At 39.2% G+C, this 24,009-nt stretch overlaps 3 protein-coding genes across 7 annotated transcripts; 2 read left to right on the top strand and 1 right to left on the bottom strand.

Moving 5' to 3' along the window:
- The first annotated feature begins 51 nt into the window (after positions 1–51).
- nelfe (negative elongation factor complex member E) lies at positions 52–4,081 on the top strand. The gene is made up of 11 exons (XM_067496776.1): positions 52–173; positions 447–532; positions 765–834; positions 1,551–1,696; positions 1,802–1,876; positions 2,166–2,203; positions 2,309–2,622; positions 2,772–2,916; positions 3,077–3,131; positions 3,448–3,550; positions 3,641–4,081. The coding sequence occupies exons 2-11, from the start codon at positions 458–460 to the stop codon at positions 3,712–3,714; spliced, it is 1,095 nt and encodes a 364-aa protein (XP_067352877.1). The 5' UTR covers positions 52–173; positions 447–457; the 3' UTR covers positions 3,715–4,081.
- A 1,314-nt stretch (positions 4,082–5,395) lies between these two features.
- LOC137123268 (zinc finger and BTB domain-containing protein 12-like) lies at positions 5,396–9,640 on the bottom strand. 2 transcript variants are annotated; one of them, XM_067496738.1, is made up of 5 exons: positions 9,371–9,640; positions 8,257–8,465; positions 7,957–8,151; positions 7,537–7,743; positions 5,396–7,172 (listed from the first exon to the last, which is right to left on the bottom strand). In XM_067496738.1, the coding sequence occupies exons 2-5, from the start codon at positions 8,458–8,460 to the stop codon at positions 6,048–6,050; spliced, it is 1,731 nt and encodes a 576-aa protein (XP_067352839.1). In that variant the 5' UTR covers positions 8,461–8,465; positions 9,371–9,640; the 3' UTR covers positions 5,396–6,047. The 2 variants fall into 2 exon arrangements, with proteins under 2 accessions (XP_067352839.1, XP_067352848.1); XM_067496747.1 differs by having other exon boundaries at positions 5,396–7,154; positions 9,371–9,636.
- Positions 9,641–9,663: 23 nt separating this feature from the next.
- ehmt2 (euchromatic histone-lysine N-methyltransferase 2) lies at positions 9,664–23,687 on the top strand. 4 transcript variants are annotated; one of them, XM_067496718.1, is made up of 28 exons: positions 9,664–9,793; positions 11,185–11,254; positions 11,380–11,541; positions 11,780–12,021; positions 12,243–12,321; positions 12,457–12,539; positions 12,718–12,852; positions 13,005–13,076; positions 14,042–14,162; positions 15,051–15,134; positions 15,354–15,490; positions 15,910–16,053; positions 16,292–16,614; positions 16,699–16,932; positions 17,149–17,231; positions 17,379–17,485; positions 18,196–18,318; positions 18,419–18,520; positions 18,726–18,830; positions 19,165–19,319; positions 19,893–20,060; positions 20,149–20,293; positions 20,439–20,516; positions 21,225–21,340; positions 22,014–22,100; positions 22,202–22,280; positions 22,594–22,769; positions 22,999–23,687. In XM_067496718.1, the coding sequence occupies exons 1-28, from the start codon at positions 9,758–9,760 to the stop codon at positions 23,177–23,179; spliced, it is 3,627 nt and encodes a 1,208-aa protein (XP_067352819.1). In that variant the 5' UTR covers positions 9,664–9,757; the 3' UTR covers positions 23,180–23,687. The 4 variants fall into 4 exon arrangements, with proteins under 4 accessions (XP_067352819.1, XP_067352809.1, XP_067352801.1 ...); XM_067496708.1 differs by having other exon boundaries at positions 15,048–15,134; positions 18,422–18,520; XM_067496700.1 differs by having other exon boundaries at positions 15,048–15,134.
- The last annotated feature ends 322 nt before the right edge of the window (positions 23,688–24,009 follow it).

Below are 24,009 nucleotides of genomic sequence, written 5' to 3'. Positions count from 1 at the left end.
AAAATATGTAATGGTGTTACATTCAAAATAAATATCTGATTTAGTTTTGTATAAATGTTTGCTTAATTATTATTGTTGTGTTTTTTTTTAGCAAAAAAAAGCAAAACGTCACCAGCTGTTGCAACGTCATATTTTCGCGTCCCTGTTTTTAATTGTACCATCGGTTGGCCTTTGTAAGTGAATCAAACAAAAATAATAACTAATAACTGTTTTGTAGAGTGCTTTTGAGACTTTCGTACTTTCTACTTATTGTCAGCTCTAATTAGCTAAAGATTTCCTTTACAGGAAAGAAGTGGTTTTGGTTTCTAGCAGCCAAGCAGTCAGACTGAGTTAGCTTACATAGGCTAAGTGAATCGGTTTAAAATAGACACGCGTTGCTTCATGTGCATTTATAGTAATAAACCGGCATTTGTTACAAACTGTTAATACAGTTGTCTGTATTGTAGCACTTTCCGTTATGGTGGTGTTCCCGAGCTCGCTGACCGAGGAGGAGGAGGCCTTGCAAAAGAAATATGCTAAACTAAAGAAAAAGGCAAGTAACTAGTAACGTGTTGTCATGTCACATATTAAATAACGTAGTCTGTACAATGTGAGCCACCAGGTCCCTTTCCGTCTATTAAATGTAAGAAATCTTAATGTTTAGCAATGGTTTTATTGGTGTGAGATTCTTCTTCCTTTATGGAATGTGACACTCTTGTAACCACACTTACCTATAGTGTGGAAAAATATTTGTTTGTCATGATTGTTTTTGTTTTGTTTTTTAGAAAAAGGCGCTGCTTGCATTGAAAAAGCAGAGTTCAACCAATCAGACAAACCAGAGTGGCTTGAAACGGAGTAAGTGCAGTTGATGACAGTTAAAAATGTAATGTAAATGTTTTTATTTACAACACTGTCTAACGTAAATCTTCTTGACTTCCTATCAGTGATTTAATTCATTCATTTATGCAGCCATGATACCTGTTGAGACACAAATATTTTGTAAAAATGTGTCCTGTCCAGAATTTTATAAACAAATGTGAACACAATAATGAAGGCAAATCATGAACCCTCTGAACTATTAATACTAACACATACATGGAGAGATACTAATGACTTGCCTGCCTACACTGATCGCAGACATTACACATAAAACCCACCGGATATTATGAACTAAAAAAAACTGATGTATCATTGCGGGTTCACAACCTGTTTGAACATAAAGTGTTTAAAATCAGCTCTACCTTTAACAGTGATTTGTTGACATCCTTTTTTTGATAATTACTGTACATCTTTGGCCACAATTAGCAATCAGCATTCCTTAAAATAAATTGTTTTTAAGTGGAGTAATTTTGCATTTCTACTTTTAAGTAAAATTGTACATGATTTGCCAAGTATTAGTATGATAATTTGAAAGATTTGAAGTTTTACTTGTAGTGGATATAGTTTTGGCCAATACGGGCCCTTTTATTTGATTGAGTTTGTGTACTTATACCACCTCTGCACATAGTACAAATTTGCTATATATATTTAAATATGGAGCTTACTTACTTCACGCTTTTCCTTTAACAAAGCTCTTTCGGACCAGCCTGTCATTGACACTGCAACAGCGACAGAGCAAGCAAAGATGTTGATCAAGTCGGGTGCCATCAGCGCCATCAAATCTGAGAACAAGAATTCAGGCTTTAAACGCTCTCGAATGCTGGAAATCAAGCTCAAGGTGGAACATCTTTTTTTTTTTTTTTTTTTTTTGGTTGATTTTCCTCTGCTTTGCCTTTGATTTGCTTGTTAATTCTTAAAATTGGCATTTTTCTATCTGCCACAGGACCCTGAGAAAGGCCCAGTTCCTGCATTCTTACCATTCCAGAGGAGCGTTTCTACAGATGAAGAACCACCTGAGGTAGACTGTAGATGAAATTTAATAAAACACATCTTGTCATGTTATAATAATACCATCAGTACCATCAGTTTCTCAAATTGATTTGGATTGTGACACAGTCACAATCACAATTCACACAGTGGTAAATGTTAAAAATACATATGTTAAATTAAGCACATTTGTACCATTTGTCATGGTTGAGAAAATGACTACAAAAGTTGAGGATAAAGCTGTATTACTCTGTACTGCACTTGAGCTGAAAACAAAAGGTACGGATTTTTCAGTGTTACCATATTTCTGCTTCTTCTAGTCTGGGAAGAGAGCCCACAGGAAATCTCTTTATGAGAGGTAATGTCTGAAGGCCTTCATGAATAAGTAAAAACTAACGTTGTCAGCACAGTGACAGTTAGAATCTGAGGTTGTAACAAAATGTACTTGTGTGTGTTTCCATAGCTTCGTCAGTTCAAGTGACCGATACCGGGATGACGATGACACAGGCGGAATGTCATCCAGCCGTGAATTGGACAGAGACAGAGATCGAGATCAAGAGACTGACAGGGAGCGAGACAAAGATCGAGACAGAGAAAGAGAAAGAGATCGGGAAAGAGATAGAGATAGAGACAGAGACAGAGACAGAGGCAGAGACAGAGAAAGAGACAGAGAACGGGAACGTGACAGAGAAAGAGACAGAGACAGAAGCAGAGACAGGGAGCGAGACAGAGACAGAGACTGGGACCGGGACAGAGACAGAGATGGACCATTTAGAAGTAAGTCATGGGTTTCTGTTGTTATACAGAAAGATTATTATACAACCAGCTGAGAGGAATACATTCTAATGCCAAGTCACAGTGGGGATGTAGTTTGTCGGTGGTTGTCAAAAGTTATGCTTCTCAGTCTCCCATGTTTGCATTCTCAGGATCAGACTCGTACCCAGAGAGGAGAGGGGTGAGAAAGGGGAATACAGTGTATGTTTATGGCTCTGGGCTTGTCGAGGACAGCTTACGCTCTGCTTTCTCTCAACATGGAAACATCATCGACCTGTCCATGGACAACCCACGAAAGTATGGGACCAGTAAAACATTGCTATGTGCACAAACGTGTTGATGTTGTCTGCTGTTCTGATCAAACTATATATGTGCTACTGTTCACTGCTTCTTTTTCATTCTGGAATGCAGTTTCTGATTATTTTTTTTTGTTTGTTTCTCGTTTCCCTTTTTCTAGTTGTGCATTTATCACTTTTGAGAAAATGGAATCTGCAGATCAGGCTGTGGCTGAGGTTGGTACTATTGAATATAGGAAACATCTGACCACAATACTACAACAACAGTATTCTATCTTCTAAAACAAAGCACCAAACTAAGTAGAAAATCAGTAGACATATGATACAGGACACACTGTACAGTATTTCAAATGAGTATTACTATCATACTAATTGTGACATGTTTTCTCATGGCTGATGAATCAATGATTGGAACATATTGGAACCTTTTCACTTACTAAAAGAAAACACTGTAGTTTTGGGGAAGCCCTGCTTGTGTAAATTGAACATGAAGCAGACAATCTAACTTACCCCTTTTGTCTTTGTCTTAAAGTTGAATGGGAGTACAGTGGGAGACATTCACATCAAAGTCAGCATTGCCAGAAAACAGCCCATGCTGGATGCTGCCACTGGCAAATCTGTCTGGGCCTCAATTGGTAAAGCACTGTTGGTGTTCGTTTAGACAATTATCTGTGTATCCACACAGCATGGGTCAACCCTCACTGCTGTCTCTCTTCCTTTTGCAGCTGTGCAGAACAGCACAAAAGGCTCCTACCGGGACAAGAGAAATCAAGTTGTCTACAGTGAAGACTTTTTCTGATGCCTGGGGGGAAGAAAAAAAAGATCAGATTTTTGTATTTTGCCATTGAGCTCTTCATGTTTTTCTTTCAATATTTTTAGCTCGCTGTTTAAGCTGTCTGTGTTTCAGAAGAAATACGTTTTCAGTTTTGAATAATAGATCACTGTGGTTCACGTGAGCAGTACATGATACTGTGTGTGGCAGCTTTGCTCATGAAACTACTGTTTTGTAGAGCTCAAGAAATAGTATCCATATGTTACCAGGAGGGGGCTTTCCATAAATCTTGCCTCAACGTGACAGTCAAAGTGGGAATTATTGCGCTAATCATAAATCAAAAATTGAAAAGTAGATGATACATTGTAATAAACACCAGTAATTTTAATTCTCACACCGAGTCAAGTCGTTACTATACAGCTAATACTATGACAACCATCAACAGTGTAGATACAGTACGGAATGGTAATAACTATGTTGGGTAAAAGTTTATTTTAAGTTTTTACTACAAATGTGCATATTTGTTTTAGATGTACAAGCAGTAAGCCATGATTTAAACAAGTAAATATTAGTCCATGCTATAATATCTTGTGTTGCTGCACTTAGAATATTCCTCTCTTGGGCAGTTTTTATACTGGAACAGGATTATATGACAATTTGTGCGGTAAATAAGCTACAATTAACTCACAGTACGTTTCAGGGCTTTTTCTATTAGGCAAGGTAAGTGTTAGACAGTCTTATTCACACCTGGTGACAAGTCTACAATCAGTGACAGCATCAACAAGTTCAACATTACTCAATGCGATGGAAAGAAAAAAATTATTCAGTGTTTGACAGAAGTGAGAATTTTACTCCTTACAGCTAAACTCCCAACCTGAAGACAAACAGAAAAACATCCTGTACGTCCTGAGACATTAAAGGCCTTCACATCTACACAGATGTATTCAATAATATTTATGATATATCCCATGTACCATTAACAATTATATGAACTATTCTGCTGAGCAGATGAGGCAAAATCCATCACAGTCTACAAGATGAAGTGAACACAGTGTGGCAGTGTAGCGGCTTTAATTTGCATTCATCCATGTAGGGATATGATACATGTAAATATTTTTCAACTGTAACAGAAAAGACACATTACAATTACTTTATGTACACTATATTGAGTCATCGGCTTCTTTGAATTGTGGCTGTTGTACTGAAACCTTACACATATATGTAAATTGGAGATTACCGTTTTGAATTAAACCATTTTAAGAAAGACATAAAAATAAATAGACCTGTCTCAAAGCACACGTTAGGGTAGTTCTAGATGAACTATGGCAAGACCTGGAATTGTACTCGGGCTGCAATAAATGTACATTTAATTATTTTCTACACACTGACAGGATGGTCGATTAAAATAAGCCGATCTCTATGTATTGTTTAATATCCAAAAATATTAAACATAAAAACCTTTACATGTAAGTTTGCTACATAAAGGAATTCAAAATATATAAAATTCAGTAGACAAAATACACACAGGGAAACAAAACATGAGACAAGTTTTCATTATTGATCACATCTGTACCAGTGTTATTTTAAGAGGTTTTTTCATCCTGCTTACATCCTGTTTTCGAGTCACTTCTTTTTTTTGAGAAACTAATGTTTCAATTTGTGTCTGCAGCTTGCGAACTACCTGGCTATGTTAAGCTTCTTTAGACTAATGAAAGTCACCATCAACTACAAACACTTTTTTTTTTTTTTTAATGGAAGCAATCTTCACAGTGCAATTGCCAACTAATGCAATCTAATTACCTCCAATTCAACAATATAAGTTTCCATTAAACCTTTTGGTTGTTAATCCAACATGTAAATCAATCAGCTCTTAAATTAGTGGAGAGCCACATATTTCCTATTACAGACAGGGTACTGCCTATAACTGCCCTTTACAAAATGTTGGAATAAGTCAGGATTAAGCTCGACAGAAAACTAACCGGCAACACTGGCCGATTCCGTTACAGCAGGAAAAGCAACCTGTAAATAATAAAAATAATGGTGTTTTTATTCCTTTTCACTGCTTTGGATTAAGGGCCCTGGTGTTGTGCAGCGTCCTTTGTGTTAATATTAACACCTGTGCTTCCCCCATTATGAAAAGTCACTCAGTATCTTTTATGCAAATTTGAAATACATTTCACGTGGAAGGGCTGTTATTTTAAAAGATTTTCAAATCGTCAGTTTCCAGCACTGCGATCCTGACCACCACAAACTGATCACGGCCCACTGGACAGCTCTTTCCTTACAACATAACTCCAGTAAGCTGGTGAATCCGAGGAGCTTCACATGTTTTGAGACTTCACAGTCTATCGTGCTCTGACCTAAGCCACTTGTTCAGTAACCAGGCATTCTTGCTCTTCCTCTCGTATTCTTCCAGCAGCTCTTTCGATCTCCTCCTGCTCATGGAGGGAATTTTGTCCCGTGGTTTTTCCATGCTGCTCTTTCAGGTGGCGTCGTAAGGCGGGCTTATGGGCGAAGCGGGCGTGGCAGTAGGCACAGCGGTGTGGGCGCTCGCCACTGTGGAGGTTCATGTGGTCTATCAATGTGGATTTTTGGGTGAAAGTCTTATAGCACAGGGGGCACTGGTGGGTTTTACCAGCCCCTCGATGTACAGCCATGTGTCTAGTGAGGTTGGCAGAGTGGTGGAAGTGTTTGCCACAGCAGGGACAGGCATACAGCAGGTGAGTAGAGCGGGAGTGGATGGCAAGAGAGTGGGATGAGGGGAATGTCATACCACAGTGCTCACAGATCACAGGCCCAGCTGCGCTGGAGGTAGATCCCACAACCGCAACAGACTCATCCCCTCCCTCATTTGCTCCAACAGTTGTAAGACGTGAACTACCCTCACCAGCACCACAACTCGACTCCTCTAGAGAATACTGGTTTAAACTGTTGACAACCATTGGTGAGACCTTGTCTCCCTGAGAGTTGCCCATGCCAAAGTCCAAATGCGGGAGTTCAACTGAGACGTAACTCCCTGTCTTTAGCCCTTCGTGACTGTAGTCCTGCCCAATACCCCCTCCCAATCCAGCACTCGCCAAGTACCACAAATCCTGGTGGTGAGCCATACCTGTGGGTCTTTTCTCCTGAGATGAAACCCACTTTCTCCTTTTAAAACCCCGTCCTCTGCCTCTCCCCCTCCCTCGGCCAACTTTAGGGTCAGACAGCCTGCGTTTAATAGCGCGAAGCCCCTCCCCTGCAAGTCCACCTGTACTGAGATCTGCTTCTGTTCGATTTAAGTCATATTCACTGCCTTCTCCTCCGATCACAACACCTTCTGTCTCTGGGTAAAAAGCATCTTGAAGTCCATGAGAGGGAGCTCCTCTCTCTTCCTCCCGTTCTCTGTTCATCTGCTCTTCCTCGGAGAAGCATGCGCTGAACATTTCATAATCGTGTCTGGCCTCTTCCTCCTCATCGGATGTATTAACCTGTAGCATAATTGGAGACTGTAAGATCAGTTACGTTTAGTCTGCAAATTACAAAAAAAAAAAAAAAAAAAAAAAAAAAAAAAAAAAAAAAAAAGACTGTCCATTAACGTATCCTGAACTAAAAGCAGTGTTGGATAAAATTATCCAACACTAAAAAAAGCAAATTCTACCACTTAAGGCATTGAAACCATTAAATATTTGCAATTTTGCCATTCCTGATGAATGAACAACTAGGAACTATGTTCCCAACTCCTGTGACCATGAATGGTGAAAGAACATGCTTATCAAGTAATGTCCATTAAAAGAACCAATGTCTAAGTATCACAATAGATGTATTAGAATCTAGGTTAGAAAATGTAATCAGTTTTCCCAACTTACAAACCTTAATACATGGCTCATTCAGAACTGTACTCTCATCTTGGGGCTGCTTGCTTCCTTGAGCAGACATATCACCGTTATTCTCCACCACTGAGTGTACAACAGGACTGTGTGCATTTGTGGGAGATGGCTGGCTAGCAGGAGGAGATGCAACAGAATGAATGCTACCGCTGACTATCACTGGACGAGACTGACTCTCCTCCATTGTCATCTAGATGAAGAAACAGGGAAGGTAGACAAGGCTGCTTGAAACATATGATGGCTATTGGTAGAAGTTATGAAAGTGCTGAAAATGTTTACTGTATAAACATTCGTAAGAAAACAAGTACAAGATATCTAATAAAGTAATTAGGTGAAAATAGGATATAGGTGAAACAAAAATGCTCAGGGTTTCAAAATTGATTGTCATTTTTGTATAACTGACCTTTGGTGGACTGGGGTTCTTTAGCTGCACATACTTCTTCAGAGCACCTCTGCAGCGCTCAACAATGTGCTCCATCTGCAGGTAGCTGGCGGTGGTCAGGTAGTTGACAATCTCCTCTGGGTTAAACTGCAGCACCCCGGTGTAGCAGGACTGAAGCAGATCACATACCACCGAAGAGCTGTACAGCATTGACACCTGATCAAAAATGCAAAGCACAAACTCTGCACCATTTAATTGTCATGGGAAGATAAAAGAGAAATACAATGACCCTGCTGAAAGTGTGAGTTAACCTTTTCCTACCTGAAGCTTGGAGGATGGGTTGAGGAGAAACTGGTCTCTCAGAAAGGGTGAGCAGGCAGCCAGCACCACCTTATGTCCCCTGAATATCTGGTTGTTGCTGGCGACAATGGTGATATCACAGAAATGCTGGCGGGACCTCAGTGAATTCATGTGTTTCAGGGTCAAGTCCCCATGACCCGGTAAACGAAAACACAGCATCTCCATTTTATCTGAGGAGAAGTGTGTATGTTAAACAAAAGAAACAGCAACGACGCTTTTCTCGTAATTCTCTGGCAAACAACTTTCAGAAAAGAAATCAAACATGGGCGAATTTAAATAAGATAACTGATTGACAGATATCATTAATGCTAGTAAAGTGGTGATGCTCTGTCTCATTAGGCAATGATTTCTTTAGGGCTGCAAGAAAATTTGAGATGGCATTTTCTAGACAAAACAATTGGTAATATAATTGTCGGAATATCTATAATGAAAAGAAATGTTTGTTGCAGCACTGCTGGAGAATCCTTGACTGATCTTCACTCGTTTTTGACACCCATGCCAAAAAGTTTAATATCATCTAACTGAGTTATACAAATAGTTTAGAGTAGATTAAATTATGGCAATATGATAGACAAACAAGCAGGGATCTTTTTATTTAGAATTAAAAATTATATCTATGATTTATCACTTGTAATAGAGCTAAAACAAAGAAAAACACGTTATGTGCTGTATCAACAACATCACTTTAACAATAAATGCTATATAGCAATATAATCCCGTATAATAGATGGCATCTACCCTCGCACCCCTGTACCAGTGTTTTACCGATAAATCGGCAGCTTTGGATGTTTACACACTGTAAAGTTAGCTACCGCGTGGGCGTGGAAAATGCTACAAATTAAACGCTGCATGTGTTTGAGGAGAGCGAGTGTGTGATAAATTAGGGTTACTTAGTTAACGGGTTTCTCTGTTGCGAGACAATAAAAACGATCATAACACAACACTTTTCTTGGCCTAGCTAACCCACTTTCCTGGACGTTAGCTAACGTTAGCTAGCTACTTGTTAGCTTACTGGTATCTGCTATTGACCATCTACAGAAACTAACAAAAGCTCCAATCAAACTTCATCACTTACCTTCCGTTTTACTTTGGTCAGATGTGTTCTTGGTTTTCTACACTAAAAAAAATTCAGTTTGTTTCTACAGGACAAACGAAAGCAAATGTGGCGTTAAGGGACAGGTAGTGCTCGCTCATCACTTGTGCCACTAGCTACCACCTCGATTTCTGTTTACTTGTTGGGCTCTTTTTCGAGGAAGCGCATCTCGTGACAACAAATACAAACTAGTAAGCGTTCACCAAATAAACTGACTTTGAATCGGTTTTTAAGGTTGTCCGACCGGCGGTCAGTCGTTAAATCGGAGTACGCACGCTGATCAGAAGTCAGCGTGCGTACAAATCAATGGACACGGCGAGGGCGTGGTTTAGTTGGTGATGTAATGACGTTCATAAACCTTGACGCTCAATGAGAAACATGTCGGCGTCTGAGGCAACGACAAAGGTAGCATTACCCACTAACCCAACATGACACGCTTTCTAAATGTAATTTCATTCATTCATTTTACTCCGCATACTACATCAGTGCCAGTAGCGCTGCCTGATGGCATCATGTAAATAGTAATGTTTTACTTTAATTTTTATGAGGTCTTTGTTTGCAAGTTGTGCTACACTGTTAGCAACGTGACGTTAGCTTACAGAGTTTTTTTGTTTTTTAGCTCTTAACTAAAGGATTACTCTAACATTCGCATTGGCATTGTTTGCACATTTTCTCAGCTTAATCGTGTATCCACTGTCTTGCGTGTTTTTTTTTTCTTTGTTGCATCTGTTGTTGTATCATTATCCTAGTTTAAGACCGGGTTGCAAACGAAATGTTACAACAAACTGTGTGTATACATTGTCGCAGTAATGAATTAATCTCGGTTAAAGATCTTTGAGCTGTTAGTATATACATTTAGACCTTAAATGTATTTTCGTTTTACGGATTATTATTTATTGAAGATGCTGACTTGTATGAGAGATTTGAATTAACAACATTGAATTTTAGCCAATGGTTGAAGTTAGTTTTGAAAATGTTCTCTTTTTAAACATTTGAACTTATCTTACACAAAAAACAGTTGGTGTCTGTGTCTGGTCACTGCATATAATATTTTTTAAATTAGGCAAGTTGCTACAGTTCCTTTCAAGAAACCCTACACTGTTGAAAACATTTTGAATACTAAGAAACAATGAATTACTTTTGTCAGTCCAACAGTCCAAGACACATAAATATTATATTTTACAATCATATAGACCATTTAACAAAACAGTATCAGTAAACAGTATCAAAACAAAACAATTTTATTCCCCCAATATGACTAATTGATTGAGCATCTACTCATAGTCTGTCATGACAATCAAAACTAAAGTCACAACCACAAAATAAGAGATAGTATTAGGCTACATTTTTTTCTTTCTTGTGATATGTTTTCACTAGTATTATCAGTTATTGTTTAGCCAGTGTAAAAAAAAAAAAAGCTTAATAAAACAACTTATTTATTACTAATACACTAATGTGCATGATGACAAGACAGTGACATTTCAATGGATTTGTGTTTTTTTTGTAATAGTATTGGTGAAGTTTGAGCTGCAGACCAGAAAACACACTAGTCATTTACTTCCCCAAGACAAACCAGTGAGAGAAGAAACTACAGTACATGTGTCACTTTCTTACCCTGTATGTCAATAACACAGACACATAATTACATTGTTACACAGCTCCTACTACAGCTAAACTGCTTCACTTTCTTGTGTTGAACAGCAGTGAAAAAATAAATATAAAGAAATCCTCAATGTCATTTGTTTTTTAATTGTATTAATTCAGATTTTTTTATTTTTTTACTATTTATCTGTCAGGAAGTCAACAAAGGAAATGACTCGGAAACACCAGGGGAAGTATCAGCTGGACCAAGTCGAGTAAAAGAGGGTAGGTCTAGAGGTTATTTATGCTTCAGACGGTTTACTTGTGTTCCAAACAAATGGAAGAAAATCATTGTGTGTGTGTTCAGTAATACTTTTAAAAACTTAAGGAGAACTACGAATGTTTTTCAGATAATGTAGCCTCCATCAAAGCTGTTGTTGCCAAGAAGTCAGAGCCAATGGGTGGTATTCCATCAGTGTTGTCATCTCAGCAGTCTGGGAAGGACACTAGCAGAGCTGGAGAAGAGGGAGAGAAATTATCGGCCACCTCATCCCCACACAAACCTGCTTCAGGTGAGATCTGGATCCAGGCACATTTTATTGATGTAGCTGAAGCAGTGACTTAATAATATATAAAGAATAAACATTTTTGGATTTCAAAAAAGCAAAGAGCTACCTGTGCAAATGAAGGTTCTCTTGACTAGATTTTAGAGTTTGCAGAATAGACAGACAGTCCCTGTCCCTTTTTCCCTAATGAGTGAATGTGGTACTAAATTCTAATAGGCAAAAACTTTTAAACTCTCTTTTACAGGACATGTAGCTAAGTCACTTCCTTCAGCATCCTCCATTTCATTGTCATCATCTCCTTCTACATCTTCCACATCTTCCCCTGGCCGAGCAAAGATGAGCGTTTCTGGGCCTGGCAGCAGTAAATCCGCCCTGCCTTCATCTTCTTCTTCCTCTGCCATAGCTTCCTCTTCTTCCTCTGTTTCCCCTGCCCCACCCAAGATCCACAGAGCCCGCAAGACCATGAACAGGCCTCCGCCAGGGCAGGTGAGCCTAATATGATCTTCAGCAGCTAAATGGCATTCCGCTTTTGTTCAGGAAAGTCAAAAACGTTTCTCTTTCTTGATTTTGTTCCAGCACGTAGCATCTGTTATTTGTTGTTCGGGTATCTTGTTTCTTGATCATAGTAATGCTTTGATGTAAAACGTAAATAAGAGTATTTCAGCTTTTCATTTTGGTTTGAGTCAGTAAGTATTCTTGTTCCTTAGATGAGTCATGTTGAGGCTCCTGTTGCATCTGGGACTCCTTCAGGTTCCTCTGCTTCCCTTTCCTCAGATTCTGAAACTGGTTTGTGGCTTAAAAATACTTACACTAAATAACGTTAACCTGTATGTCATAATTTATTTGCTGTGAACAGAAATAAGTTTAAGTGTTTTGGTTGAAGCCTTTGATAGTCTTTTTTTATTGCCATGTTTTCAATAGTTGCAAAAAGAAGAAAACTAAATAATTTATCTGACAACGCACCTGAGAAGTCTGAGAATGTTCCAGACAATGCTCAAACTGTGGTAAGCTGATGTTTTTGTATCTATACAGTCTATATGCTCCTAACCTCCAGCAATTTAGTTGAATGTAAATTCATTAGAATCTGCTGTAATTTATTATTTATACATGTAATGATGATAGTAGTAGTAGTAGTAGTTAAATTTGTCAGCTGCTTATTGTCTTTTGTGATTCATTTTACAGGAAGAAACACTATATCATAAAAATGTGGAACATGTTGTCAAGAGTGCACCAGTGAACAGCAACAGCAGCGTGGGGAAGCCAGAGGAGGAAGCAGCCGAAACAATTTCCAGTCTTCCAACGAGGGATTCAGAAAAGGTGCGAGGCTTGGATTTACATGTGTTGTCTCTCAGAAACCACCTTTCGTTGGCAACAAACGCACGGTGTATTTGTGCTGCAGGATTTCAACAAATGAATGATGATAATTTTCCTACTTTTACCTTTTTAATTTTTTTTTTTTTTTTTAATAGTCTGAAAACGGTGGGCGGGAAGAAAGGCAGAACACTACAGACATAGAAGGGTCCATGAACATGTTAGGTCACGTAAGTGTTTCTATCTTACAAGCTTGATAATTACTTTTTACACCTAGATATATGCTAATGTCGTACTTTGTCTTATATAACTTCACACACTGTTTACACATGTAGATGCAGCCAACCAGCCTGTTAACATGTTAGTTTTTGATGATAGTTACTGTATCATCCTGTACACGCTTGAAAATACATAATGTGTAACAGATGACTTGCATTTAATTTCTTAGATTAGATTTCCTATATTTTTCCTGAACCATTGCATGCCGGGCTCTATTCACGCCTTTTCTAATGCAATTTAATTAAACATTATATACATATATTATTTAGTCTGGCTGAGAATTGTGAGACTTATCACCCAAATCAGCAGCTCCTTTCATTCTTATTGTGCTTTTTCACCTGCAAACAGTTCTTGTTCTTAGGGAGACCAGTCATAAACTAGCCACTCTGCACCAAACTGCAGATGGACACTCTTAGAGACACAACGTTGACATTCAGCAGCTAAAGGTTGAGATATTTGCACCTTAGAGTTAGTGGAGCACAAAATGATAGATGGTGGACCTAGTTTGCCAAGTGGCTAAAAACTCCTGATTAATAATAAAGTTGCCTGTAACTGCTGGATGTCTCAAAAAGCAATTGTTTAATAACTGGTTCTTCAAATCAACTTAAAAGCGTATGATATGTATATGTTGTGTATTAAGGTTTACAGATCCTTCATTGGGGTTCTCCCTTGTTTTTTTTTTGTTTTTTTTAAGTGTTACCTCCCAAATGACCTTTGTATATCGTTAAAATCACTTTACACATGATGCCTTTAACAGCCTCTTAGCTGTAACTCTGCATCCCCCCTCTGTTGGGTGTTATTAAATAGTTCATTATTCTAAAAATTTGCTGTCATAAAATGAACATCTCAGAACTGTTTGCCCCGTTTTCCACCATACATCATATTTTTATATTTAGACAGACTTTCTTTTTTGCAGAGTTCAGAGTCTGAAACGCAGAAAACCATCCAGGGTAGAAACGAGGAAGAGGAGTCTTCATGGCTGCAGTCAGATCATGACAAAGAGAAAAACTCGGAAGATATTGTGGAGACAGTGGGAGGTACGTGACATTACCCACTGGGTTTTCTAAAACCAAACTTGTCTTGTACATGTGTAGTTAGGTTTTTCTAACAGTCTAATATATCAAATTAACCTAAGGTAAATACACTGTAAATACATTGCCCAAGTGTTTATCTTTTCTATTTCTTTTTTATTTTTATCACTCTTCTGCTAAGGAGACCCAGGATAAAAAGACAAATTTATCAGATTCTTATCTTATTCTTAATGCACACACGAAGAGTCATCCAAGAGTGAGGACCATGTACCTGTACTAAGCAATTTCAGAGTGGGAGTTCCAGGGACTTGAGATTGTACAGAAACTCTCGTGATCAAACATGACTTCAGAGAAAAACAAACATGGAAGTGGACTGTTGTAGTCAACTAGCGTGTCAGCTAGTGTCACTTTTGTGCTGTTTTGTAATAATGAACAACACAAAAGTGAAAAAAGCAGCGGAGGAAGTCATTGCTGACAAAACGAAATCAACATGGCATTTAACCGATCAGGCATAACATTAGGACCACCTGTGTGATTTAATGCAATCCAATACAATGACTCAGCCATTAATTCTACTTTTACAAAGTTGTAATTTCTCAGTTTTTAGGTTGAAAAGTTGATAATTCTACTATGTGTTTATTATAGGTGAAAAGTGGATTGTGGAGTCATACTGGAGTTATAATAAGAAGGGGTGGTTGTAATGTTTTGGCCAACCTATTTAATATTTTCTCACAGCAAGAAGTTTACATATTGTGAAGCATCACAATTCATGAGAGGAGATAATTGCTTTGTCTTGATTAATGAGGTACAACTGCTAAATTACACATTAAAGTGCATCAGTCTGCTTTATCAAACATAATGATTACGGTTTGGTACTTGGTTTGTTCTCAGCAGGAAGGTCTGCAGAGTACACAGAGGTTCCCCTAGGTGCTCTGGATATTGCTGCTGCTGACAGTCTGACACTTTCTCCTCATCATGGTAGGTATTATGATGAGAACATGGGATTGTAATCAGGCTTTGTTTAAAAAAAAATAACTTTAAAATATTCAGTTGAATCAAAAGTCATAAAAAGTCACATTTTATTTATTTTAGGCCTCAAAGTGGTTTTTTTTTTGTTTGTTTGTTTATCTGCTCATGTATGAAATGGCCCGATACAGACAAATTCATTAAACCAACTTTTTGCTCTCCCCTCTGCAGAAGGCAGTGATGCAGGCGACACAGAGAGGCTGGAAGAGCTTCCTCTTTGCAGCTGCAGAATGGAGGCTCCTCGTGTCGACAGTACCAGTCATCGCGTCAGCCGACAGTGTATGGCTACTGAGAGCATCAACGGAGAGGTTGTCTTACCTTTTTTGTTTGTTGTTTTGTTTTTGTTTTTTGCTGTCTCTTCAGATTTTCAATTACAATTACTTGCATTGTGTCTTGTTTGATGGTTATTTATAGATAATTAACATGATAGAGACTTAGCTTTATATTGGTGAATTGTGTATGAACTGTTACTTCGATTTGGTTAGAAAACTTTTACACACAACAGCACAACTGACTAAATGCTTTATTTTCACCCCAAAAGCCAATTAAAGATTTTTGTTCCTCTGATGAGTAGATTATTATTGTACACCACATTTGCCAACTTACAAGTTTATGTTTTTTTGTGTACTTGTGAATAGCAGGACACAAAACTAGTGCTTTTAAATTTATATTCCATTAAGTTACATCTCTAATTATATAATCTCTTCATTCTTGCTCTGTTTGTCAGCTAAGGGCTTGTATCAACCAGACTACTAAAGGGGAAACCATGCGTCCATCCAGCCGGGTGCCCCTCATGGTGCTTTGTGACATCCACCGTTCACATATGGTCAAACACCACTGCTGTCCAGGGTGTGGATACTTCTGCTTAGCGGTAAGGATGCAAACCATCTCCTGTCATTATTAAAAATAATCTTTCTAGTTTTTTTAGTGTTCATTCTGAATGGGGACATTGTTTTATTGCGGCACAGGGTTTGGTTCCCAATGCCGTTAATGCTGAAGGTATACAGTCGCTTAAATGTGACTTGCATATTACTGTCTTTTAATTTCTCATCACCAGTATCCTACTTTAGTCTCCTTCTCCTCTATATGCTGAATCTTTTCTCCTGTAGGGGACGTTTCTTGAATGCTGCCCAGACCAGCGCATCGCTCATCGATTCCACCGAGGTTGTGTGACAGTGCTGGGCAGTGGACGCAGCAGGGCAAATGGCGGTGGTATGCTTTTCTGTCCCCACTGTGGTGAAGATGCCTCAGAGGCACAAGAAGTCATTCTTCCCACTTTCAGCTCAGCCACTGCCTCTGCAACCACAGTCGTCACCATGTCGGCCTCCTCCACCACCACCCCGTCTCTGCCACCGTCTGTCCCCATGGCACCCTCCCTCACAGCTTCCACGGGCGCAATGAAGGACGGGAAAATGCCTGAAAGACCTGTCAGGTAAACAAAGTCCTTTAACTTCCTCCTTAAAACGATATAAAATGTATGTATTCTCACTCGCGGCATCCTTCATTGCCTCTTCAGTGCCCGTATGCGGAGCCATGGTTTGGTAACATTGCCAATGGAGCAGCAGCAGCCCCCACAGCCTGTAGCTTCAGCTGCAACTGTGGCCACCATCCCCTCAGTAGAGGAGGGAGTGGACAGTGTCGGGCCCTCTCTCTGCATGCCTAACGGGAAACCCATCAGTCCCAGTGCACTTCCACCTGGACCCAGCAGGGCAGCCCTACAGAAAGCCATCCTCACACAGGACACTGAGAGGTGCGTGTTGGGGTTCGATAATTTACAAAAAGCAAAATATCTTTGGTGAATATCTGGTGATCTCCACCAATCGTTTTTGTAAACACACAGTTTATTTGAGCCACTGCAAAATTGCATGTTGCAGCATCTCCAACTAAAATTACAGCTTTTAGTCCAAGAGAGGAGTTTGGACTATTTTATACTAAACTTGAAATTTTGTTGTTTTTGTTTTGGCAGGAAGAAGAAACTGAGGTTCCACCCTCGCCAGCTCTATCCTGCTGCCAAGCAAGGAGAGGCGCAGCGAGTTCTGCTCATGCTGAGTGAGTGTCCGAAAATAAATATGTTACACGCTGCATTTTTCATTTGAATAAAAATAATGGCATTCACTCTATAGTCACGGTTTCCAGATCGCATTAATTGGTCTATAGAAAATTAATAAAAGCATGTATTTTGTGCGTCTGTCCCAGTGGAGGGCATAGATCCAACATACCAACCTGACTCTCAGAACAAGCGTTCCGCTCTACACGCTGCAGCTCAGAGAGGTCTGCTAGAAATCTGCTACATGCTAATACAGGTGGGAAATTGAATATTAGTGAAAGTTTAATAGTTTACATGTTAGTTATTTCCATAGTGTTTTATACAGTAACTTTTAACAGGTTGTATTTGTATAAATTGGATGAAAAAACTTTATTAATCATCAAAGGAGAAACTCGTGTTCATCGTCCTACAAACATAAACCTAAACAGTTTAATATCACAAATAGTTTTTTTCATTTTGGTTGTTATTAGTCATTGGCTTTTTTGTTTTATGGTTTGGTTTCATTGTGACCTTTTTTGCAACCTAAGATGAGGTCTAATGATGGTATGCAAGAACTTTTTCTCCTATGTGAGTCCTGAGCCGGTTTCAGACATGACCTCGGGACAATGTTTGATTCATCCAGAATTCGATACCCAATAAAGCATGTTGCCCTTGATGGAATTGTAACAAGGCAACTCTATTAAAAAAACATAATAAATATGTCTTAATTTACCAATGACTGAAAAGTTGTAGACTCTAAGTGACAAAGAAAAGCAATTTAAATATAAATATCATATAGCAGCAAGTATATTGCACAGCTTATGTCCATGACATTTTTCTCTCACCCTATAGAGTTTCACCACAAACAGGCATAAGTAACAACTGAGCAGCAAGAAAGAGAGAGAGGTCCTTTGAATAGACATTTGCATGTAGAAGGGTTTTCATTTCTCAGAGTATGTAATGATTAATTTGATTGTATATTGACAGGCGGGTGCTCAAGTAGATGCCCAGGATAAAGACATGAGAACTCCTCTGTTGGAAGCCATCATCAATAATCACATTGAAGTGGCTCGCTATCTGATCCAGAATGGTGCCTGTGTCTATCATGCTGTGAGTGCCTGTTAGTGCGTGAAATAAAAAAACAGAAATGTTTCCTCCAGGGGTTTGGTTGATATGGACATCAGTCTTTGTTTATGTCATTGTTTGTGAGGAGGAAGATGGATATACTGGCCTTCACCATGCAGCCAAGCTGGGCAACCTAGAAATTGTCAGCATGCTCCTGGAGACGGGGCAGGTCGATGTGAATGCACAGGTAAAGGAAGAGCCACCATGTCACAAGGTTTACAAATTGTTGTTCAGGTTAGGTTACCATAGACAACCACAGTGCTGTTCCCTAATGTTATGCAATAGATTTGTGATCATTTTGGCAGAGTGTATCATATATTCCTTACAGAAGGAGGATTACGCTCACTGATGCTAAGAAAGAGTTAATGGATTTTCCTCTTTGTCGTTTTCAGGACAACGGCGGCTGGACGCCGATCATTTGGGCCGCAGAGCACAAACATGTCGAGGTGATCCAAGCTCTGCTGAACAGAGGAGCTGACGTCACGATAAATGATAAGGTAAGTTTCTAATGTCTTTAGCCGGATAATTACTTATTTGGTCTAGAGTTAGTTTGTCTTTGAAAATACTACATAACGTGTGAAACTTATTGCTGTGGACCTTTTCCAGTCAACTATTCATTTTATCATATTACTGCTTAAACTCTGAGTTGCTCTGTTAGAAACATAAAATACTATTCCTCCACTGTGAACAAGGCTTCTCCCTGATAGTTGGGGTTTGGTGTCAGGAAAATATCAAATGGGTGTAATCTCAGTTGTGCTGAAGTAGTGAGAGCGACAGTAGCAACATGAAAATACATCTGTTACTTTAACCGGTCCTGTCCTTTTCCTCCAGGAGCTGAATGTGTGTCTCCACTGGGCGGCATATGCAGGGAATGTGGACATAGCAGAGCTGGTGTTGAATGCTGGCTGCTTCCTCTCCTCAGTTAATATGCACGGAGACACGCCACTCCACATCGCTGCCAGAGAGGGATACTTAGAATGTGTTACGTGAGTCATTGACGGTCCCAAATTATAGCCTCATTTAATGTCTGTTTGCTTTAATTCGAAGCTGTAGCTTGGATCTGTTGTTTAAACCACCACTGGTATGATACTGCAAACCTGTTCAGTGTTTCCACTTGAAACTGTAAGGCCAGCCTGCCAAGTGGGATGCAGGAGGTTGGAATTTGGGGAGGAGGGGTAGGGACGGGAGGTAGTGGTATTCTGGGAGGGGAGGTGAATGGCTGGTATTCTTTAAGAACTGAAAGTTAGTTATTGTAATTCGGTTCAATGATTTGTCTGTTCATCAGGCCAGAATGGAGCTTCCACTGGAGTGGGGTGTGAGACATATAGCTTAAAAAAATCAAATGTGATACGTTAGCAATTTACTAGTTTGTTTATTTTGTCTACTAAAAGATTAGTAGACTAAAAGATGCAGTCTGCTGCTGCAGTTTTCTGCGTCATGTCTTGTTGGCTCTACAGCGTCAGACTTTGACAACTCCTGCTGTATACAAACAGTTTATTTGGGATACAGAGGGTACAAATGTCTGGACATAATGTCTTATTTTTCTCTTTCTCCCACAGGTTGTTTCTCTCCAGAGGTGCGGACATTGACATCGTGAACAGGGAAGGTGACACCCCTCTCACTCTTGCACGGCCTGAAACACCAGTGTGGGTTGCACTGCAGATCAACAGGAAGCTGCGGAGGGGAATAACCAATCGCATGCTTCGGACAGAACGAATCATCTGCAGGTAAGTGCTGTTGTGTTTTCATTCAGCCTTGTTCCTCCCTGCAGTGTCTGATGATTAGATCCCTATTTAAACTCGATTTCTCTTCCAGTGACATTGCACAAGGCTATGAGAATGTACCAATACCCTGCGTGAATGCAGTGGATGACGAAGGTTGTCCCTCAGACTACAAATATGTTTCAGAAAACTGTGAAACGTCAGCAATGAACATAGACCGCAACATAACACACTTACAGGTAAAATGTAAATCAGGATCTTGTTTTGACCTCATTATCCTCTTTCTGTTACACACAGACAGACGCGCCACTGTATCATCTGTAGTGAGGAATACATCACATCAATGTTTTAATCTATTATGTTTTTTCTGTTTTTTTTTTTTAGCATTGCAGCTGCACTGATGACTGTTCTTCTAGTAACTGCCTTTGTGGACAACTCAGCATCCGCTGCTGGTATGACAAGGTACCTATAAAATTTCATCCAAGAAATCTACTCAAAAACCCTGTAGCAACATCATTGAAGGAACTGTTTTAGGCATCATTTTTGTACTGAGGTCAAATTTTAAACCCTGGGAAAATTTCCCTTTTTGACCTCATACTGGAGAGGTATGAAGTGAAAATGTCCATGGGGAGCTGCAGTTTTTATAAATTGTCTTGTTGTACTTCTGCTGAAACTTCAGACACCTCAGTTGAGGCTGATGACTAATGAGCGAAATCTGGTGGTGACCACCGGACCTCTTTAGCCTCCCTCCCAAATCTACTTGAGACATGCAACTGCTACTACTATATTAAGACATGAAAATATCTATGGTTCTGCTGCATTGATTCTTTTTTTTCTGTTAAAACATTGCTTTGTGAGTCCAACAGTGTGAGTAGGACTCGAGTGATGAATCATCATGGCATGGGCTTAAGTGGCGTGATAATTATTTAACAGAAATTTAACCTGCTTTGTGTGAGCGCACCACCTAGACAAGCAAGTAAAAATAATTTTTCTATTAGATTGATAAAGAACTGTGTAAAATGTAATCGGTATTTTTAATTACTTTGACTTTTTAAAGTCATGGTTGGAAAATCAGTGGTCTGTGAAGTGGATGACTAGAATTTAATAGTAACAGACTAATTCAGTGTTGAAATGATGGTGCTAATCTGAATTGCCTTTTTCTGTTACCAGGACCAAAGGCTGCTCCAAGAGTTCAACAAAATTGAACCTCCACTTATTTTTGAATGCAACATGGCGTGTTCCTGTTACAGAACATGCAAGAACAGGGTGGTGCAGGCAGGAATCAAGTAAGTGTTTCTTATTTAATGTAAGATCAACCACCTGAAACAAACAAAAAAAAAAAATTTCATTTTTTATTTTTTAAGTTAGTAGATTGAACAGAAAAAAATTCTGGCCTTCAAAGATAAACACCACTGGATTAATAACTATTTCTGTACATCTTGTTTAAAGCAAAAAGACAAACAAACATTATTTGTTATCAGATGACTAACAGCACAAGGCAGACCAGCCATATTTTCACTTCTACTGATATACTACATACAGTCGGTCAGTCAGTCCATCAGCATGCCCAAGATGGCACCTAGCTGTCTGCATGTAGCCTGCTGTCGAGCTTGGAGTGGGTTGGGGTGGGGACATCAGGACACATTAGCATTTACACTACAGAAGCTACATGGTCACATCAGACCACCTCGGCGAGTGGTTTGAGAGATCGGACCCCAACCCGTCTTTGGGTTTGTTTACACTTGCATTTAGCACTTTCCCCTAGTGATCTGATTGCCAGAGGTTTTAAAATATAGTGTAATTAACGTGTCATAAAGACCGAGCTATGTGGTACAAATGGCAAACAACCCAGCCCATTTTTAGCTCAGTTTTTATTTATTTGACTTGTATAATAATATGTTCATTCCTGGCTGCTACTACAGTCTGAAGACCCTAACTTACTTCTTATTTCATCGTCAGAGTTCGTCTTCAACTGTACAGGACAGAGAAGATGGGTTGGGGTGTTCGAGCTCTGCAGGACATTCCCCAGGGAAGCTTCATCTGCGAGTAAGAGAAACCTGTCCACTGCTACACAGTAAATTGGTTTCATATGAAAAATTTCACAATTCAGTGGTGTAATATTAAAATGTGTCTTTCTGTATTCACAGATATGTTGGTGAGCTGATATCTGATGCAGAGGCTGATGTTAGAGAAGATGATTCTTATCTCTTTGACCTGGACAATAAGGTGAATTCTTTTTTCTTTTTTTTTTATTAGTTTTCTTTTTCAGTGTCATAGAAAAAGCAAAAAGAGAACAGAGGACATTGGAAATCTCTTTTATACTCTACTGCTTTAATTTTTCATTATAAACAACTAGCCAGACCTGATCCTGAGCAGCTAGTGCACAGAACAGATCCAACAAAATTTTTTTGCTATCAGCACTCATTCAGGTCTCTGGAACCTTCAGGTCTTTGGTAGAATCTCACATGTCATCATCATTCATTTGAAACATAATAATGTATAGTTTGTCTAAGCAGTGATTTTGTGTTTGTGTTTTCAGGATGGGGAGGTGTATTGCATTGATGCCCGGTACTACGGTAACATCAGCCGCTTCATCAACCACCTGTGCGACCCCAATCTCATCCCAGTACGTGTGTTCATGCTGCACCAGGACCTCAGATTTCCCCGCATTGCCTTCTTCAGCTCCAGAGACATCCTCAGCGGACAAGAGCTAGGGTAAGATGTCAAGATGTGTAGTGGTTATCACTTCATTTCCCGCATTTAAAACCTCCCATCTGCCTTTGTTTTTTAAAAGCTTAACTCTATATTCACAAACTTTTCTTGATATATTCCTTTAGACTTTTTTTAGTTTCTTTCATTACATCCCAGCAATTTTCATCTTCTAATCGAGTATATTTAACTACACACGTTATTTTAACTTGCCTCTCCATGTTTGTGTCATTAGGTTTGACTACGGTGACAGATTTTGGGACATTAAAAGCAAGTATTTCACCTGTCAGTGTGGATCAGAGAAATGCAAGCACTCGGCCGAGGCCATTGCACTGGAGCAGAGCAGGCTGGCTCGGCTGGAGGCCTGCCCAGAATCGGGAGCAGACTGTGGGATGACCGTTCTAGGAAGCTCTTAAAACACTTACCCATGAGGCCTTCAGACAAACCTCCTTAGTTTTACGCGCACACATCTGCAACGGAAATACACTTTGAGGGTTTTGTCATGATGAAAGTAGTCAGTTTCATGTATGGTGCTTTTTTCCTACTTGAAATGTTCCCAGTTTGCAAGGTTCTAAATTCCTATATGATCGAGGACACGAGTCCTAAAAGACTTTATTATCAGGAGGTTGTGTCATTCTACACTTACAATTCTTTTGCTGTATCTGATATTTTTCTTTTGCCTTGAAACATGGCATTTTTGCGTTAGTAATATGTCATAATTATCTATACATATTTTCTGTTACGACAGAGGACACAATGGAACACAATACAAAATGGTGAGTTTGAAGACCACATTGTTACGCCATAAGGACCTGGAGTTGAGTCCTTTGGACAGTTATGTTAGTGTTACTTTCTTTATTTTTATACATATTGTTTTCCTTTTCATATCTAGTGTAATAAATTAGGTCATAAGTTGATCTGTTGGCTCTTGTATTAAGTGTGATTTATTTATTTGTTTAACAGAGGTTGTGATTCACAACATGATGCGAAAGATTTTGTTTTGTAATAGCTGTGGACACAGCTGACAAGCAAACAGCAGCTAAACACAAACTTCGTGTGTGTGTGTGTGTGTGTGTGTGTGTGTGTGTGTGTGTGTGTGTGTGTGTGTGTGTGTGTGTGTGTGTGTGTGTGTGTGTGTGTGTGTGTGTGTGTACAATATTTAGATTCTCAAGTATTGAGAGAACCGTTACGTGTTGGGATTATTATATTATCACCAGGGGGCGTTGATAGGCCATAATGTCAAAAC

This window comes from Channa argus, chromosome 1 (genome assembly GCF_033026475.1).
Source record: "Channa argus isolate prfri chromosome 1, Channa argus male v1.0, whole genome shotgun sequence".
Lineage (NCBI taxonomy): Eukaryota > Metazoa > Chordata > Actinopteri > Anabantiformes > Channidae > Channa > Channa argus.
Note: the sequence above shows the minus strand (reverse complement) of the source record. Positions and strands in the feature narration are given on the sequence as shown.